This window comes from Sturnira hondurensis, unplaced genomic scaffold, assembly GCF_014824575.4.
Source record: "Sturnira hondurensis isolate 20B ecotype Veracruz unplaced genomic scaffold, ASM1482457v3 Scaffold0004136, whole genome shotgun sequence".
NCBI lineage: Eukaryota > Metazoa > Chordata > Mammalia > Chiroptera > Phyllostomidae > Sturnira > Sturnira hondurensis.
Window position 1 is genome coordinate 49061325 of NW_028076767.1, and position 20676 is coordinate 49082000.

The 20676-nt window shown below is 34.8% G+C and overlaps 1 protein-coding gene across 4 annotated transcripts in view; it reads left to right on the forward strand.

The window, feature by feature from the left end:
* SCN3A (sodium voltage-gated channel alpha subunit 3) overlaps positions 1 to 20676 on the forward strand; it is a 116881-nt gene that overhangs the window by 58375 nt on the left and 37830 nt on the right. For all 4 annotated transcript variants that reach the window (XM_037044551.1, XM_037044553.1, XM_037044550.1 and 1 more), the window contains exons 13-18: positions 3364 to 3708; positions 4728 to 4860; positions 6199 to 6437; positions 15080 to 15253; positions 16312 to 16668; positions 18881 to 19348. In XM_037044551.1, coding sequence (XP_036900446.1) covers positions 3364 to 3708; positions 4728 to 4860; positions 6199 to 6437; positions 15080 to 15253; positions 16312 to 16668; positions 18881 to 19348 — 1716 coding nt within the window. The remainder of the gene's footprint in view (positions 1 to 3363; positions 3709 to 4727; positions 4861 to 6198; positions 6438 to 15079; positions 15254 to 16311; positions 16669 to 18880; positions 19349 to 20676) is intronic.

Here is a 20676-nt window from a genome sequence, read left to right on the forward strand (position 1 = left end):
AAATCTTTAAGTAGGGTTGTTTGGAAAAACTTCACTGTAAAGTAAACATTTAGCAAAGATTTAGAGGTGGCAGAGGAAGAGGCTGCCTCTAGGAAGAGCATTCCAGGCTCCCCCGGCAAGTGTTCAGCCCCTGATGGGGTCTTTGTCAGAAAAAGCTTGAGGAGCAGCTGGGAGGCCTGTGTTGAGTGGGCCATGGGGAGCCTACAGCAGAGGAAAGTTAGTTGACAGCCAGAGTTTAAATACTAAAAACAGAACCAGAATAAACATACGTTATATGTCATTCATTTTATATTTGTAGATAGACACAGTGAGATAGGTAGGTTGATAGATAGGTAGGAGATATTTTAAAATTAAAAGAAAAAGCCTGCTAGGCTTTTTTTACACACCTCAGTAAAAGACATAGAGAGTGTTAGTGCAACTCACAAGCAAAAATATACCAGAGCAAATTATAGTTTCTTGTTTAGTAAACAAACAAACAGAAAAGAGAGTCTTTCTTTTGGGAAAGAGAATCCTTGAAGGCAGCAGGGATGAGAAGCAAAGGTGGGCAGGGCATAGTGTTCGAACCAAAGGAGCTTTACATCATTTTATTTTTGAATAGATAGTACATGTTCAATAGTACAACATGCAGAGAGTGTTTAAAGGGGTATAGTGAAAAGTAAATCTCCCCAGAGATTTCACCTATATTGCGTGGACACTGAGACAATTGATTTTTAAACCAGAAGTTTTGTAGCTAGAGTGAAATATAATTGTTGACTAATTGAAAACATTGATACAGTACATACATTTAACTTGAAATGCTGTTAAGTGGGTATTCTAACGAATACTGACTTCACATGTGTTTACTGAACATCTTCAAATTCCCTGCATGGTCCTCCATCTTTACTTCCCCCAGTTCGTGTCTAGTTCAGCCCTCTAAGCAGGGTTGTGTTTTACAGACTGAAGTTCTTCTATTCTCCTTTTTGTAATTGAAAGTTAAGAAAAGGGGTTCAGATTTACCTTCTTGGACCAAGGTAACAGAAAGCCCTGGGACTTATGTTCTGGCATGCCTGGGGCAAAGAAAGATGATCTTTTGGGCCTTGAAGCACAAAAGCTTGTTTTCCCCGGAGAAAGGACTGTCCCAGCTGTGGGTATTCCCTCCACTGGGCTGCATCATTTAGTGTGTTATTTTTGGTTTCTTTTCTCTGAATACTATTTTTGTTATCTTCTTTTTCAGTCTCTACTGCCTGAAAGTTGTGCTCACACCCTTTATTATACTTTCCAAAGAGTGAATAGGAATTTCAAATAAACTCAAAGATCTGGAATGCCTTTGAAAACACCCTGACATAAAAACATGCAAATTTAAGGCATGTACAGGATACATTCTGAACATAGCACATATCAAATACTCCTAACCAATACCGTGGATACAGAATTTCAGTTCCCAAAAGCAGTTGATTACACTGAACTATCTTAGGGATTAATGTGAGACTAAGTTAGTTTCCTCTGAGTGTAGGGTAAGGTCCACCTGCATCGAACCACCCAAATGTGTGGTGAATATTCAGTTTCCAGAGTCTTACCCGCTGCTCACTGAGTTCCAGTTCCAAAAGCAAGGACCTAAAAATACACACTAAACTTTCCAAAATAAGTCTTAGCATAGCCAATATTACACTGATAATTTAAATGGAGTCTGAAGGGATTAAAATCATTAAATTTTTCATGGGGGGTGCTGAATTAACATCTTCCTGATGTCTAATTTCTTGATCAGTCTGATGAATGGACAGTCAGCCTCACTGCTGACAGCAGGTGGACCAGCCCATTGCACAAATCGTGTGTCACACAGGCACAGTCCCAGGCAGGACAGACCAGGCAGGCAAGAATTCCTGGGGCTATCCTAACCAAATCCAGAGCAACAGCACAATTTTAATGAATAGTATCTCCCCAGAACATCACTGTGACAGAGGGCAGCAAAGATTATTTCAGTGTTTCGTAGTCTGGGAAAAGCCATTAAAAAAGCTTCAAATGGGTCCAAAAAAAAATCAGGATGACCTAATTAGGCAGAGAGACTGAAATAAATTTGATGGAGTCTGCCTTTCCTATGATTTTTTCACGAAAATTATTTCACTTGGTTTTACAGTAAAGCTTGGAGAAAGAAAGGGAAGGTCCAGGCATATCCATGCTGGCACATGGCTATGTACACATGTGTGTCTGTATGTATGTGCACATATTACCCCAGCTCTGCAGAGTGGCAGGAAAGGTCGTGAGGGACACAGCAGGGGAGCAGCAGGGAATGTCCCAGTTAAGGAGGAAAGGAATAAGCGAGGATTCTGCGGACTCAGTAGAGCTGTTTTTGAAAACTATCATCAAGGCTAGAATAAACACAGAATTATTTTGTGTTGCTAGTTTAACACCTATCCAAAAAAGTGAAAGAAGGGATTTCATGCCAAATCTTTATTTTCCTGTACCAGAAACTGTTAACTTGATTTATTCATGAGCACCTGTAATGCAAAGAATTTTTGAGCCATTCAGTTCCTTTTAATAAAATTAAAATGAGACCAGAAGAATAAGCTGTCTTCCACATCACCCTCTAAGTCAAGTAGATATGTCTTACTTTTTAAAGCTAGTGTTAAATGTTAAATAAGAAAATAATCTACATGGCAGTTTAGAAATATTCTTTGATGTCATTAATATGATATATATTCTCTCAAATAATGCGAGTCGTTATTAGGCATTTGGGAAACCGTCAGCAAATTTGGAAGACAGCATCATTAGGAAATGCCATGACTTTTGTTCCCATGTAGCTAGAGACAAGCAGGCCCAGAAAAAGAAGGATTTCCTTTCAGAACTCAAGAGAAGCAACTGAAGAGATAATAGTTTTGTTTTTAAATCATTATCCAGGTATAAAATATTTGCTATTAATTCAAGTATTTAAAATCTTAGCCAACAGTCTCAGTTAAAGTATAATTTCCCAAGTTGTATGCCCTTTCAGGTCATAGTATTTGGGTATGAAAGCCACCTGCTACTTGTTCCCACCAAAAAAAAAAATCACTTGTCCTCTTCAGCATGAAGTTCCAGCCCTACAATATCGTGATTTAAAAACCCACCTCACAGTTCTAGGTGAGGATTAAATGAAGTGGTGGTGCGCTAAGTAAACGGCAAACCAGGATTCTTAATAGCAAAAATAACCACTTTATATTTAAACTTGCATTGTGATCTATAACAAATATACCAAAATATATGTGTTCTCCATAAACTTGATTACCTGTGTTTAAGAGCAAGATTATTTTAACTCCAAAAGCAAATAGATTCTGCAGTATTAGGACTTTTATTAAATAATTCTGTTCGTCTCCCCCCGCCCAATTCCTTTCTTCCTTGCTCTCTCCTCAGTCTCTGTTAAGTATCCGTGGCTCCCTGTTTTCCCCACGACGCAATAGCAAAACAAGTATTTTCAGCTTCAGAGGTCGGGCAAAGGATGTCGGTTCTGAAAATGACTTTGCTGATGATGAGCACAGTACATTTGAAGACAGCGAGAGCAGGAGAGACTCACTGTTTGTGCCCCACAGACATGGAGAGCGACGCAACAGTAACGTTAGTCAGGCCAGTATGTCATCCAGGATGGTGCCAGGGCTTCCAGCCAATGGGAAGATGCACAGCACTGTGGATTGCAATGGTGTGGTTTCCTTGGTGGGTGGACCATCAGCTCTAACCTCACCTACTGGACCACTGCCAGAGGTGATAATAGATAATAAGTTAGCTACTACTGACATTATACACCAATTTGAAACCATCAAGGCCTAGGTGGTTTAGCCTGTTTTACCATCCAGCTTCCCCTAAATGAAAGTCCTTAAAAATTACGTATTATTTATTGAATGCAAAACGATAGACTTTTTAGGCCAATTGAATTGTATGGGACTATTAGCTTTCAAATGCTTTAGGTTAAAAGAGCCCAGTTTTTACAATCTGGGATGAAACCCACATCTATAATTTCAGTAGACCTACAACAGAAAATAATGAGCACTTTAACAACCAAATCATTACTATAGATGTATGTTTACCCAGAATGCTATAATTAATTATTCATATTCTGGAATTTTCATATACTTAAATTAAACATTGTAATAAGCAATGAAGATAATGGGCAGTTTTTATATAACTATCAATATTACAGTGACTCTAAAATGTTTTCATATTTATTAAAATGACTCTAAAATGTTATTTCTTACAAAATGGCATTAGAAATGTTTAAGAAAATCTCAGGAAAGCACACACATTTCATTGTACACCTGTGTTTGTGCATGAATAAAATTGGCCCTTGTATGTCAATATTGTCAATACAGCCTCAAGTAAAAGAATTTAGCCTTGGGACTATATAATCCCTATTTTGGGGGGGTGGTGGTGTTTGCTCTGATCATTAATCATTGAAATATGCAGTAAAACAATTTGAATTTGAATAAAACAAAACAAGATATGACATTAGCATGCTTATGAAACTTTCCCTGAAAATGCAAGCAGCTTCTGCAATATAATTGCCCTGTACAATTGTGTTCTAACTGATGAATTCTTGTTCAAGGGTATCACCTGTGATGATTTTAAAAAACCTGTTTATAAATTAAAAACAAATTCAGTATTTTATTATTTCTTGAAAATTGTGACTTGGAAAAATTGCATGCAGCATGATTTGCCAAAGAAATGCTATGTGGTGTATTATTCACTGAAAAGGGTGGTTTGAGCCATCAGTATTTGGTTTGCAGGGCACCACCACTGAAACAGAAATCAGAAAGAGAAGGCTAAGTTCTTACCAGATTTCAATGGAACTTCTGGAGGATTCCTCTGGAAGGCAAAGAGCCATGAGCATCGCCAGCATCCTGACCAACACAATGGAGGGTAAGGAGCAGGCCGTGGGACAGGCAGCTTTTTGTGGCCATATGCTTTGTGGAACTAGGTCTTCTCTTTAAATTACCACGGCCAACTACCCAGGATCAGAAGTGTATAGTAGGCCTAAGTAGATGATATGTGGACCCACTATGTTCACATTAATTATAAAAACTAATATTGTCCTTATTTCTTTCTGACTTGGGTCCTTCTCTGCAGAATATGTCCCCACTTGATATTATATCAGTGATGACTTACCCTTATGTTACATTGTCCATCAGCAATTAATACTTAATGAAGTATCTTCTTAATGAAGAAGAACAAAGAAACATCTCTTTCAAACTTCAGTGAGTTTTCCAAGAAAGAAGGTGGTGATGCAGTTGGAGATGTATATGGATGAGTTGGAATGAATCAAAATATGTGCCCCACTTCGACAGGGACCTTAAAAAAGATTCTCTCCTCCCTTCCCACATTCACAGAAACCATTACATTGCTACAAAGGAGAGCTGACCCAGTGCTCACTGATTTTGACACAAGGGAATAGGAAGTAACTATCACTCCCTGTTCATTCATTAAATAAGCCCCCCCACTTCTTGAAGTTTAGAAGGACATTACATGAGTACTGCAATGTGTAAGTCAACTTTCTAAGTCATATCTGTTCTTCAGAAGCACCACTTATATTTTGTATCTTGTTCTGTTATTGTATTGGATACATGAAGAGTTACATAATGATTTTGTAACAGGCTTCATCCACTAAGATAGCTGGTAATTTCTTATATATTAGACTAAAACTTTGAAACACTTAAGAAAATATAACAGAAGTAGATTTGGGTCTGAATCTATACTAAAAAATACATATATCCACATCATGTGCAAGATCAATGCTGATGTGGAAACAATCAAAGGAGAGAATAAGTCACACATATTAATAAGGATCACAGCTTTAGACAGTGTTCTCAATAAGGTACTTTCAAAATAAATAATATTGTTTGATATGTTTAATATCATTATAAAGTTGATAAAAATTTCTGTTTTTGATAGAGAGAATATAGCAATTTAATCAACAATTATCTAAGTGATTAGGTAATGAAATTACTTTGAAGCCAAATATTAAACTCAAAGTGTTTAGTTTTTGTATTTAATTAAAAGACAGATAAAGACTATTTTATGACACTTTAATGAATATTTTATGAAAATATTTCATTGGATCATCTTCTCAAGTTTGTTAAGCTGTTATATAAATTTCTGTCCTCCAGGCCGGAGCATCAGTTTTATCAAGTAATATATAATCTATAGCAACAATAATTCAGTAATGTTATTTACTACTCTTCCTCTTTATTATTCTTCCAGAACTTGAAGAATCTAGACAGAAATGTCCACCCTGCTGGTACAGATTTGCCAATGTGTTCTTGATCTGGGACTGCTGTGATGCATGGTTAAAAGTGAAGCATCTTGTGAACTTAATCGTTATGGACCCATTTGTTGACCTGGCCATCACCATTTGCATTGTCTTAAACACTCTCTTCATGGCCATGGAGCACTATCCAATGACTGGTCAATTCAGTAGTGTGTTGACTGTAGGAAACCTGGTAAGTTTATCTAAAGTTTACTCATTTTCTTTGAGCAGGAGTCAGAGATGTAGATGGAAAAAGAAATCCATCTGTCATGCATTGAAACAGAAATCATATCCTCTTGTTTCATAGGAAAAAAATCTAAAGTAATATTACAGGGAATCTCAGTGATAGGGTCTAACATTCAACTAGTTTGAATGCTGATTCTTTCAACCAACGTCCAGGCTGATCAATAAAGGTGTCTCACCTGTTATAAAGTTGTTAAAATTTTTATTGTCATTCTTTTTTAAAATTAATTTTAGAGGGGGAGAGAAAGAGATTACACACACACACACACACACACATAGATTTGTTGTTCCATTTATTTGGGCACTCATCGGTTAATGCTTGTACATGTGTGGACCAGGGGTTGCATCAGCAACCGTGGTGCATCCAGACCATGCTCTAACTAACTGAGCTACTGGCTGGGGCCTTATTGTCATTCTTGCTGGAAATAAAGGTCTAGGGAAACCATGAGATGTAAATCTAGTTCCACAAACATTAGGTTTTAGCACACAACCTCTGAAGAGATCATGTCCATTGGGAGGAACATACAGGCTGATTTCTATAAGAAAGAGAGCATAGTAGTTTGAAATTGAATTTTCTAGCACAGTGATTTTCTACCTTTTTCATCTCATGGCACATATAATCTAATTAGTAAAATTCTGTGGCACACAAAAAATTACCTTATATTTTTGGCTGATCTGATCAAAAATAGATATAATTTTGACTCACACAGGACAGCTATTGTTTTATTGGCTATTGTCATTTTTTGACAGTCAAAGGGAGAAGAGGTCACTTCTTTTCCCTGACTAAATAGTCAGGTACTACATGTTTTAAAAATTCTGTGGTACATGTGTTGAACATTGCAAATCTAATAAAATACATTAGTTGCATTTACACAGAGAAGAAATAGTTAGCAGAAATGCATTTGTAATTTAGCCACACTTTTGGTTCAAATTACTAGAGCAGACATCTGTGGATGTATGTGCTGACATGTACATTTCCTCCTAAATTATATAAATAATTGGAATAGATGCAGAAGTAAGGAAAGTGTTTGTGTAGTTTATTAATCAAGACCTATCTTTTTGGCACAAGACAGAAACAAACTCAAACTAGCTTAAGAGGGGGAAAAACCTGACTTGTGGAATAGAAAGGAAAGATAAACTACCACCCCACATAAAGGGTAATTTTGTAGTTGGGCTCCAGGAAATTGCTTTAACCAGGGACTTGAATGGAGCCGAAATGCTCACTGCATCTTGTGTCTCTAGGTCAGGATACATGCTTAGCCATAACTCACCAGTTTTACGTATTGTAACATTTGCACTGAGAAAGGACTGGCTCTCTTTCTCAGGTTCAGTTCAAATACTCTCATGATAGGAGGACTCTGTTTGACCTAGCTGGGATTAGATGTTCACTTCTGCTTTAATCAGACTTGGCTGAGGGTGGAGTCATATGAGAGCATGGCAGTCTTAAGGAACCAACCCCCAATAGAAGGTAGAAAAGAAATACTGGGCATACAGCTGCATGAAATTCCATAAACATCTACATCGATAAGCAGTTTCAACTTCACGGAATCATTAGTCTCTGTAGAACTCCACCAGATTCTTGAGATCTTTGTCTTTAGCACCTGTGATATTGATTTTTTTCCTAACTTTTCCCTGATTTTTCCAACCAGTTCCACTCTGCCTCCTTTTGTGAATTTCTTATCTTATATCTATTACAGCTGTGTTTTTCACTCCATGTTTTTATGTACTCAGTAACTCTAGCAATTATTTACTGTTGTGATATAAGCTATGTTCCATTCCTATATTTCCAGTGTTCTAGCTCTTTTCTCAGGGACAACTTTATTTTATTTTACTTTATTTTTATTTTTTTGAATATTTTGTTTATTTATTTTTAGAGCAAGGGGAAGGGAGAGAGAAAGAATGGGAGAGAAACATCAGTGTGTGGTTCCCTCTCCTGTCCCCCTCCCGGGGACCTGGTCCACAACCCAGGCATGTGCTCTGACTGGGAATCAAACCTGCGACCCTCTGGTTTGCTGGCTGGCACTGAGTCTTCTGAGCCACACCAGCCAGGGTGCTCAGGGACAACTTTAAACACAATATGTGAGAGCTGAAATATGATCTTTCCCTGAATTTATTAAAAACCATAGCAAACATCACTCCAGTTGTGTGATACCCTCAGCAGTGCCCTTTCAGCCTCAAAGATAGGAGTCTTACAGCTATTTTGACTTGCTTTCCCCTTATTTCTTGTATACAAATTGACATGAAAGGCCATTACTACTTCTTTCAAGGTATGTCTTTTTTAATCCTATAACTACTATTAAAATAATTTTTCTAGTTCTCGGAACTCAATATGCTAAGATACCTTGCTAAAGTATCTATTTTCTATATTTGTGAGTCAACAGTCCTTGCTGACTTTCAAGACTCCCCACGTCCCATCTAAACTCATCCTTTTTATACCATCTTATTGTCCATTGTTTCTTAATCAGTCACCATTGTCCCCATCAGACTAGCCTCGTCACCACACCACACAAACACCATGCAAATGTTTACATAGTGACATGTTGGAGAACATCTCATTGTTGCCTGTGTTCACATTTAGAGCATTCCACTCAAATCACCTCATTTTAATTCTTCATATTCTTTAAAGTTCAGGTCTCACCTCATCTCCTCTAATAACAGTCCAATTAAATGCTCCTTTCTTAAATGCAAATGCGTTTGTGAACAAAATATGATTGAGTATTAAACACTTTCTTGTATCTTTATTTTATCATAATTCTTGATCTGCAAATCCATTGTAAATTACTTGGTGGCTAAGGTCATATTCCATTTTTTTGAATCTCCGACAGTGTTTATGTGGTTGTTGCTCAACAAATAACACACTCGTTGTTTCCTGTCCAAGAGGGCTGCTTCAGGTAGCAAGTTTTGTGAAAGAGCAGGAGCTTTGCAGTCAGGTGGAACTGGGTTGGATCTCACTGCCAATGCTTACTAGTAATGTAGCATCTGGACAAATCTGATAAAACATCTGATTCTTTGTTTTCTGTTGTTGAAACGGATATAATAATACCTACATCCCAGTGTTGTTGTGAAGGTTGAGTGAGGTAATGTGAAAACACTTAGCACTATGTTTGGCATCTAGCATGTGCTTAATAAACAATTTCCTTCCTCTTATGTATGCTATTAACCTTTCTTTGAAATACTGTTGGAAAACAATTTTGCTCTAGCTCTTGTATTTTTCCCATAATATTGGGGTGCTAGGGAAGTTGAACAAATGAAGGAAGATATTTATCAGAGTGAAGCAGGAAATTGAGGTTTTATAGAATTCCAACATTGAAGCAATTACGTATGGGAGCACAGGATGAGAGAAGCTGAATTATAGGATAATCAAACGGAAAAGCACTAGACCAGAGCACCAAAACTGGGTCCGAGTCCAATGTCAATGCTAGACATCTGGATGATTCTGAAAAAGATCATTTAGATCTCTGGGTCTGTTTTCTCATGAGTGGTTTTAGATAACTTTTCATGTCCCCTCCAGTTCTGAAATTCTGTAACTTTAGGAGTGGCAACGAAGATAATGAGGTAGGGAAGTGAGGTGGAAGACTGATGACTGGTAGAACCATTAGTAAATTGACATTAGTGATGGGGAAACAGAGCTCATCAAGATGAAGAGCATATATGGCAGGGAACAGACTTGAATATTTAACTATTAGAAATAGTTAAACTTGAATTAACTGTTTCTAACCATAAGAATAGGAACATGTATAAACTGACTGCTCCTATTGGTTGATAGGTCTTTATTTTTATTAATAATGTCTTATATTCCTAAAGCATTTTAAAGTTTAATTTCTCATATAATATATTATTTGATATGGACAATCATAATAATGTCCATATATGGACTTTATAACAAATGTTCATATGAAAAATATTATATATTTCATATATATCTTATAAAGTACGTATTTCATATGTAGATAGACAAATAATATATTCCTTATATCATAGGTACTTAGCTGACTGATTATATTATATATCTTGGCTGGTTGCATTTCATATTTTGTGGAGTTTATAGTTTGCTCATTGAAATAAATTTAGAATTCCTGTGAACGAGTTTATTATAGTTCAAATAACTGCATACTGCCTCGAAAATAAGATCAGAGCAGTAGAACTGATTAGCTAAGAAAGCCCTGTGAAGTAATTGCCATAACTTTCAGTCTGAGATTAATGCGTCCCTTTTGCATTCTGTTCCTGGAGCATATAAAAATTACATCACTTCTCTCTGTTGATTAGATTGAATAAATTTGAGTATCAAGAGGCCGCAAATCTTTATTGCATTTCTCTAACATGTCCTGTTTTCTTTTTGTTTCTGGTTCTGTTTTGACCATTGTAAAGCCCACGCACCCACCTTGGGATTGTCTAAGCAAGAAATCCTCCAAACAGTCATAGAAGGTTAGACAACCTCTTCATCACACAGACATTTCCAACTAACTTGTACCTCTTTCTCCAAGGAATATAGATGAAGATTTGGGGCTTCTACAAACTGGGTACTTTTATTAGCAGAACTCTCATTATACCCAGTGATTAAGGGTATGTCCTTATTCTGCTAAAACCCAGAAGGGAACTCAGAACACAGTCCCTGTTCTAGGGATCTTCTAAGCTATTCTGGAATAAAAGCCTAAAGTAACACAATTAGGTAAATTGTTTTAATTAAATGGTATAGGACATTAATTTAAAATTTCAGAACTATGATAACTCTTTGAAAGAAAAACGGTGACTCATTTATTGAAAGGTTAAAACAGGAACCAAATCATGGAATTCACCTGGGATGCCTCTTGCATTAATGGAGTGCTATTTTGCTTCTAACTCCTTCCCTGGTATAATATAATAATAATAATCTCTTGTCATCTCCAAACTAACAATTTGTAATAGGGCTCTTATGTAACAATAATCATGTGTATACAAAATTCTGAATAAAATTGCTAAGTGATACAATAGTGAGAGAAGTCTAAGAATTTTAGATAGAGGCCTGATAAATCATCTTGATAAATATCATTTGACAGATGAGGGAGTGAAACTCACAAGTATAAAATAGTTTGTCACCATTTTAAAATATATTTCAATTTCATCCAAAATGAAAAATAACAACAGATATTTAAAGATGCATATTCAAAAGGCATGGGAATAATAAAACTAAAACCATCAAAAACAGAAACTAGTAATAATGAAGCAAAAGGCTGCAGTTACATAAAATGCAGCGCAGGGGAGTGGAACATGAGTCTGAACAAGTAGACGTTCTGGAGAGCAAACTGATCAATATGAGAACTTCAGGCTTTTGAATGAACATTTCTTTTTCATGTAAGTCAACAGAACTTTTCTCTTTGTCCAAGTAAATACTCAGTGGTGTTCAACCAATTTAACCTTCCCATGCCTGAACTGAAACCTTAATTCCTAATAGTTGACTCTCCCTATCCCTGTGTTCCACCCCAAACAACTCCAAAATGCCCCAAATTTCTTTGCTTTTGGTCCAGACTCACAGCTGTTTCTCATCCTCATCCTTAGCAATTATGTTTTCACTATTATATGCCATCCTCCAGAATAGATTAGTAACTTCCACTAAACTTATCTCCTCCCTCATTGAAGAAGCTGGTTTAGAAAGCCTACACATTCACTGTCCATAAGAAATCTACCAGCCTAAACAAACTAGTTTTATGCAATTTCAGGTTTGTATGTCTTAATTACTATTGTATTTTTATCTACCATTTATTAGTTGTTCGGAAAGTTTTCTGAATGAATGAATCACTAAAGAAGCGCATAGTTCAAAGTTTCAAAAAATAAAACCTTGAGTAGACAAGATATAATTAGGCAAAGTCAAAACTATGAACATTCTATATTTTTTTTCATTAATCGTCTGGGTCTTTAAAAATTCTTTTTGGTACAGAAAATTTAAAGGCAAATAAATATATACTTATAAACCATACATTAGCATTATTTATAAACCACACATGGGTGTTATGTATATAATCCTGTATACATCCAAAGGTTGCCAGTTCTTTCTGTTGTTAGCATTTTTTAAGATTTCATTTATTTATTGTTAGAGAGAAGGGAAGGGAGGGAGAGGGAGAAGGTGAGAAACAGGTTGCCTCTCTAAAGCCCCCAACTGGGGATGTTGCCCAAAACTCAGGCATGTGCTCCCACTGGGTATCAAACCTTTTGCTTTTTGGTACCATGCCCATCCCACTGAGCCACACCAGTCAGGGCTGTTAGCATTTATTTTAATTTTAATTGTTGCTCAAGTACAGTTCTCTGTCTCTTACTCCCATCCCAGCCCATCCCCCGAGTTCTCCCTACCTCCCTCCCATTTCCACCCCCACATGGACACTTGTCCGTGTTTCCTTTATGCTTGTTCCTGTAAACCCTTCTCCTCCTTTCCCCCTGAAATTCCCTCCTCTCTCCCCTCTGGTCACCACCAGCCTGTTCTCTATTTCGGTGTCTTTGCTTATATTTTGCTTGTTTGTTTTGTTGTTTAGGCTCCTGTTAAAGGTGAGATCATATGGTCTTTGTCTTTCACCTCCTAGCTTATTTCACTTAGCATAAGCATTTATTCATGGAGTTTTAAAATTATGTAAACGTCATTATATTCAGTATCTTTGGTTGACCTTACCTTGAGTGAGGAAGACTTTCTAAACAGTTTTACTCATGACAATGCTAAACCTAGACTAAAATATACCAAAAACAATCTTATTAATTTTTAGGCATAAATGGAAAACATTTAAAGCTATGAACAGCTGTGATTTTAATTTTCCAATTGTAAATAAAATGTTACTATTAAAAAGAAGTGTCTTGTTGAGATTAAATTTTAAATGAAAGAATGTAAGTTTAAGGTACAGGTTTTCATAATGAAGAATATCTTTTCATTATTTCAGAAGAGCTAAAAAAGAGTACTTTGTGATTTTCTATAGGGAGAGATATTTGCAGATAATTAACCTGGATAGTTTCTCTTTCCTGGAAAGTTTAATTCAGTATATTTCTATAATTAAGCTGCCTGTTTCAAATAATATCTGCTTCTGAAACTACATAAGAAATACTTATATAAGTCAGAACTTATTTTATATTCACCAGAGGAAAAAATCCATGGTGAGTCTTTCTATAAAATGAAAAAAATCATTTTTCAATGTGCAATCCACAACATATCTGAATTTTCATGTACCCCACTTGCTTGAAATACATTTTATTTCCATTTGAGTGAATAAATGATGAACTGAAGATATTTTTTTCTGGATAGGCATTTTCCTTAGGTCTTTCTGTGACTGGAAAAATGAGATGTTAGCTGCACTTACATATTAGTAAGAGTGGGTCAAGATTTGTAAATTAATACAATGTTTCACAAAACCAAATAATTTCGAATCTGTTATTTTGGCAGAGTTCCTCCAAGGTAAAAGCTGATTTACCTTGGTAAATGGGAAGTTTGACTTTACAGTCATAAAATGCAGTGTTTACTTATGGTTAAAAACATGAGTTGCTTTAAAAGTAATTTTTTTGCAAAGCTAACTTCATAACTTCATGTTTTATAGGTTTCTTTGCCTGTGGTTTTGAGTTTAAGAAATAAATTTTGAGTTTGTTTCAGTTTTCCAATTTTTTTAAAATTTTTAACTCTTTAAAAAATATTGATTTTTAGAGAGAGAAGAAGAGAGAAAGAGAAACATGGATTTGTTGTTCAACTTACTTGTGCATTCATTGGTTGCCTCATGTATACACCCTGACAGGAGATTGAACACGCAGCCTTGGCTTATAGGGACAATGCTCTAGCCAACTGAGCTGCCTGGCCAGGCCGGTCTCATTGTTTTTTACATTCTATCATCAAATAGACATTCACCCTATCACCCAAATAACTTATTCATCTTAATTATAACCTATGCATACTGAGGATGTTCTCCTGCTGTTTTCTACTAAATCTGCAGTGCCTTGCTAAAATAATTCATTCACCTTAATTCTGAGGCATGCATCCACAGATCGTTACTATAAAACATTTATGGCAAATTCATTCTTCTTTCAAGAATGTTTATAGAGTAAGAGAAATAAGATGATGTTTCTTAAAAAAAACAAAAATCAAGAACAAAATATGGTTTTTACAAGATTTAAAATACTTTTTGTGTAACTTCTAATAGTATATAGATTTGGCTGTAGTGCAAAAATAGTAAAAAACTTTACTGTGATTAAGTAGAAACATAGTGTACTGAAAAGGGCAGCAATTTAGAAGCTATTATTTAGTAACAAATTTAAAATGTAAATGATGACTTTTTATTTTTTTATTTGTTGATTTAAGAGAGAGAAAAGGAAAGAGAGAGACAGACAGAAACATCAATTTGTTGCTCCACTCATTGATGTATTCATTGGTTAATTCTTGTATGTGTGCTCACCAGGGATCAAACCCACAGCCGTGGTGTACTGGGACGACACTCAAACCAACTGAGTACCTGGCTAGGACAATGAAACATTTTAAATTCAACATTTTCCTGGAAATCTATCAGATTCACTAAATAAAATAAATCTACTTAGAATACTTCCCTAAAATCAAATGCTAAACTGGTATCGACTTGTCACATTTCTTTACTTTAGGTCTTCACTGGGATCTTCACAGCAGAAATGGTTCTCAAGATCATTGCCATGGACCCATATTATTATTTCCAAGAGGGCTGGAATATCTTTGATGGCATTATTGTCAGTCTCAGTTTGATGGAGCTTGGCCTGTCCAAAGTGGAGGGATTGTCTGTACTGAGATCATTCAGACTGGTATCTGCATAAAATGTTTATATTTTTGTCTTTCATTAAGAGAAAAAGTTATTTTGAAAGTGAATTGTTATGTATTTACTTAATTATTTACTTTTAAAGATATTTTAAATTCATACCAATATATGTGGTATTCTAAGAATATGTATAAATGTTCTTTTTAAAGTTGTGTAACTATTTTCTAAGAATGATGAAAAAGGTTGAAACACTTCATAATTATTTGCTATATAGGGCACATTTAAAAACACATGATTCTAAAATTATGTTTTAATTATGTCTTTAGTTATGTTTTATGTTTTAAATTCCTTAACTTTTTTGCTTTAAAGTCTATAAAGAACTGCAAATAAACATTTTTTAGCTCCCAATTAATCTTAGTTTGGTATCAACCTTACTCATATAGTAGAAGCTACTTCAAAGGTACATGTAAGGAAATATTTGATACCATCAGCACTTTGAACAATGGTAAAATGAACTTATTTGAGTTCTGCAAAAAATTTATTGAAAAATATGTAAAATTTTATTGGAAATTAAGTAAAATATGTGTTCTTTCAAATTAAATGTAAGCCTTCGGGAATATAAGACAGAAAACTACTTGAACAAGAATTAAATTTAAAAAAAGTAAGCCTTCTATAACTTTTTTATCAAAGTATTTTACCTTAATTTTTAAAATGTGCAGTAAAATATATAATTCATGTTTTAAATTTTATTTTTTACTCTCGAAATATAGTATGAGGGTGATATTAGTTGGCTAAGTTTACAATGTGTCTAATCAAAATATTAATTTGTTTTCATAGATGTATCTGTTGAATCAGAAATGTTTTATCACATGTAAAATATTTTATCTGGCTTTTTTTGCATTTAAATAATATCATGATTTGATTATAATTGCAATAACATTAATATTTTTATTTAAATTTGTTGAGTATGTTTTGAGATTTTATATTCAATTTTTATCCCTCAGAGGTTGGTCTACAATATAATGTACTAATAAAATGATGTCTAACTAACTTCCAAAATTGTATCATGATTAATACTAAGAGTAGCTTTTCACTTGATTCCAGCTTCGAGTTTTCAAGTTGGCAAAATCTTGGCCAACACTGAACATGCTGATCAAGATCATCGGCAATTCCGTGGGGGCCCTGGGCAACCTCACCTTGGTGTTGGCCATCATCGTCTTCATTTTTGCCGTGGTCGGCATGCAGCTCTTTGGTAAAAGCTACAAAGAATGTGTCTGCAAGATTGACAGCGACTGTAAGCTCCCACGCTGGCACATGAACGACTTCTTCCACTCCTTCCTGATTGTGTTCCGCGTGCTGTGTGGAGAGTGGATAGAGACCATGTGGGACTGCATGGAGGTCGCTGGCCAAACCATGTGCCTTATTGTTTTCATGTTGGTCATGGTCATAGGAAACCTAGTGGTATGTATGTGTTACAAACATTCATAATTAAGGACAAGAGCAAGCAGTAGCTAGAGAAGTGGCCTGACACAGTTGACATGTCTCTGGTGTGTATCATCAGTGATCTAGACTGAAATCCCAGTGCTGGCATGCTAAGCATGAGCCAGTTCCTTAATATCTCAAGTCCCTAAACTGTGAAATGGAATAACAATACTGAAATATTGTGGTTGATGTGATGATTAAATGAGGCCTATCTGAAAGTTTGGTTGAAAATATTAGTTTTTCTTCCTTCAAAGAAATGTTTTTATAATCAAGACTATCATAATATTGTATAGCCTGAATAATTTTTATCCTAGTATTATTTTGATAAGAACAAAATATGTTTAATAAGATAAGATAATAATCTCCAATAAATCTACAAATACAACTATCTAACCTATGTTGAAAGTGTTCACTATAAATTCAGAGTTCATATTATTTGCTTACTCAAAGAGTAAAGTGAATATTACCAAATTTTGAAGGCAAATTTCAATGAAATAGAGCATTATATTTTAACTATATACTGTAATCATCCTAATAAGCTAGAATAAGACTAAATATATTCTTCCCTGTATCTGCTTTCTTAAAGAAAAATAAATTATTTCAGTTTGTTATTCATATTTGTAGACATTGACTGGATTTGAAAGACATACTTTTAAGTCTGACTTAAAAGCACTAATGTAAAAGCACAATTTGTGTATTTATGTTTTAATGTTTAAATTTCTCAATCATGTGTGGACAAAGCATTTCTTTATATCATCATAATGGACTTGTACTTTGAGAGATACATTTCAAATGAGGATGCTTAAAAGAATATTGTGGCATATCTGTGGACAGGCAATTTTTTTTCAGAATAGTAAATTAAGAAGCTCTAGATTCTGAACAAAATCTTATATAGAAATAAGGAAAGAAACTAGGGTTTTTGATTTGCATATATCTTCCTAAAATGTAACATTTTCTTAAACCCAATAACTATATTTCAAGCTAAAAACATTCCCTTAAATAAATTTCCTTTTGCATCAGCTATGATTAATTATTCCTTTATTACTTATAGTTTATCAGTTAATTAGATAATTTTCCCCATGTAACCCAGTGATACTATGATTTCCTCATAGTTCTGTCCAAAAAAGGAAAGAGAAAACTAATTTGCATTATACAGGTCTAGCCTAAGCCTTAGAATGATTTTTGGTTTTCCTCCATCTGTTGAACTATTTATTTGGACACGTCAATTTCAAAGCATATTGATGGGAAATGTTATATAATTTACATTTAGAAGTTTCAGCTGTATAAAAGTTTGTGTCCATTGGACAAAGAAATTTATATTTCAAGTATATTGTTTTGGCACATCAAGTATATTGTTTAACTAGACTGTTGAATAAATAAAGAATTTATTTAAACAGGAAGCTACCCCTGACTGGTGTGGTTCCACTGGTTGGGTGTCATCCCCCAAGGTGAAGGTTGTCAGCTCAACTCTGGGTGAAAGCACATGTGTGACCTGCAGGTTCAGTCCCCGGTTGAGGTGCATTTGAGAAGCAGCCGATTGATCAGTGTTTCTCTGTTGCATAGAGGTTTCTCTCCCTCCCTTCTCCTCTCTCTAAAACACACACAAAAACAGGATTTTAAAAATAAAATAACAAAAGCTAGACTTCCCTAGACAAACTGGTAAAATGACTAAAATGATTTTTTTTCTCATTGTCTGAACCCCTAACAATGAGATTTTATCTTTCACTAGCAACCCTGAGTAGAAACAATTTAAAACTGAGAAGCTCTGGTTTCCCATCGTCCTCAGTAGGAAAGACAAACCTGTTTTTCCATTTTGCCCTTAAACCAGGTAGAAGATATCAGGTCCTTCATTAGTGTGCAATTGAGACACAGTATCTGAAATAGAGTAAGTAATGAAGCATTTGATGAATTATTTTTAGCAAAGATCTATGAGTTTCTAAGATGCATTGACTGGTATGTCTTGGTTGGATGTTGTCCTGAAAACCCAAAGGTCACAAGTTCACTTCCCAGTCAGGGCACATGCCTGGGTTTTGAGTTCGGTCCCAGGTTGAGGTAGGTAATCAGAGACAGCTGACTGATGTTTCTCTCTCACACTGATGTTTCATTTTCTTTCTCTATGAGTTTCTTATTTAAGCTATTCTCTTTATGCATATTTCAATATTAATGTAGCAAATTTTGTTTTTTCTTTTAGGTTCTGAACCTCTTTCTGGCCTTATTGTTGAGTTCATTTAGCTCTGACAATCTTGCTGCTACTGATGATGATAATGAAATGAACAATCTCCAGATTGCAGTAGGAAGGATGCAAAAGGGAATTGATTATGTGAAAAATAAGATACGGGACTGTTTCCTTAAAACTTTTTTCAGAAAGCCAAAAGTTATAGAAATCCATGAAGGCAACAAAATAGACAGCTGCACGTCCAATAACACTGGAATTGAAATAAGCAAAGAGCTTAATTATCTAAAAGATAGGAATGGAACCACCAGTGGGGTAGGCACTGGCAGCAGTGTTGAAAAATACGTAATCGATGAAAATGACATGTCCTTCATAAACAACCCCAGCCTCACTGTGACAGTGCCCATTGCTGTTGGGGAGTCCGACTTTGAAAACTTAAACACGGAAGAGTTCAGCAGTGAGTCAGAACTAGAAGAAAGCAAAGAGGTAGGAATACTTTTAAACTTTGTGTTGTGTTTCTTTTAATATTCATGCAATATGATTATTTGGTATTTTTATCATGTTTATGTTATTTAAATATATATTTTGAAAGTCATATAGATGGTAATGTTAGAAAAGTATGATGAGATATTCTTTATTAGGAAATTTACTCAACAAAATTGCAACTTTCCATGAGATCTTCTTTTAATAATTAATATATTTATTTTCTTGATAGTTTGAAAGTCTAATTAAAAAATATGACCTTTCAAAAAAGAAACATTATTTAATGTTTTATTCTATACTACATTATGCTTTTTAGAAAAGTCAATGAACCATATTTTTGTTGATCATTGTGGAGGTATCACCTCCTTACTTTCTATAATATGTAAGGTTTTGCCACAATGTATTTTAATGTGAAAGTTTTATGTAGCTTTTGCTCACCTCTGAAAGTCTCATTGGCTATGATAGTGTATTATTTATTTATTAAAGTGTTACATATATTAGAAAACTACCAATAACAGTGATTATATTATGCCCAGTTAGTGATGAGCAAATCTATAAGGTGAATTTCAAATTCATCTTCCAGATGAATTTGAAAATACTAAGAAGTACTTAGAAAAGCTCCACTTAAAGATTATAATTAAATTGTAGACTGAAAAGCTGCTCTTACTGTCATATTACTAGTTATTTTTTAAAGAAAGAAAGAAATTGTTTGTACAGTATAAGAATTCATAGGATTTCCTAATAGTAGCTTAATGGTATTAATTCTGCAATACTGTGTTGTAGAGAACAGGATTAAAATTTTTGTAATTACTTATTTGTGGACTTCTAACATACCAGTAGGAAATAAGTCTAGCATAGAATTAGAAAAGAAATTTTAGTTTGAGGGTACAATATTGACAAGACCAATGATGAGAGAATCAGACCAATGATGACTCATTTTTAGCATATTTTAGTCAGCTTAACAATAACCCACAACCTTCGGACCAACTTCATTTTTAGCATATTTTAGAACCTTCCTTTCTTAGTAACAGTATCAACAGAATTTGTATGAGTAATAAGTAGTTGACAATATCACAACTCATAGCCTTCAGATTCTTTATCAGGCATTTCAGAGCTGCTGAGATATATTATAATAGTAAATATGAAAATATTTTGGGCAAGGTAAAAATACATAGAAAATGATATATAAGGTTCTTACTCTAAATTTCACTCAAAGTCTACTTAGTGAGTTCAGTTATAACCTATATGCTCTTCATTCTAGTAAAATGAGAATTCACTTCTAATTTTATTTTTCATCACTTGGTGTAGATTTATTTAAGAGGAGACACCAA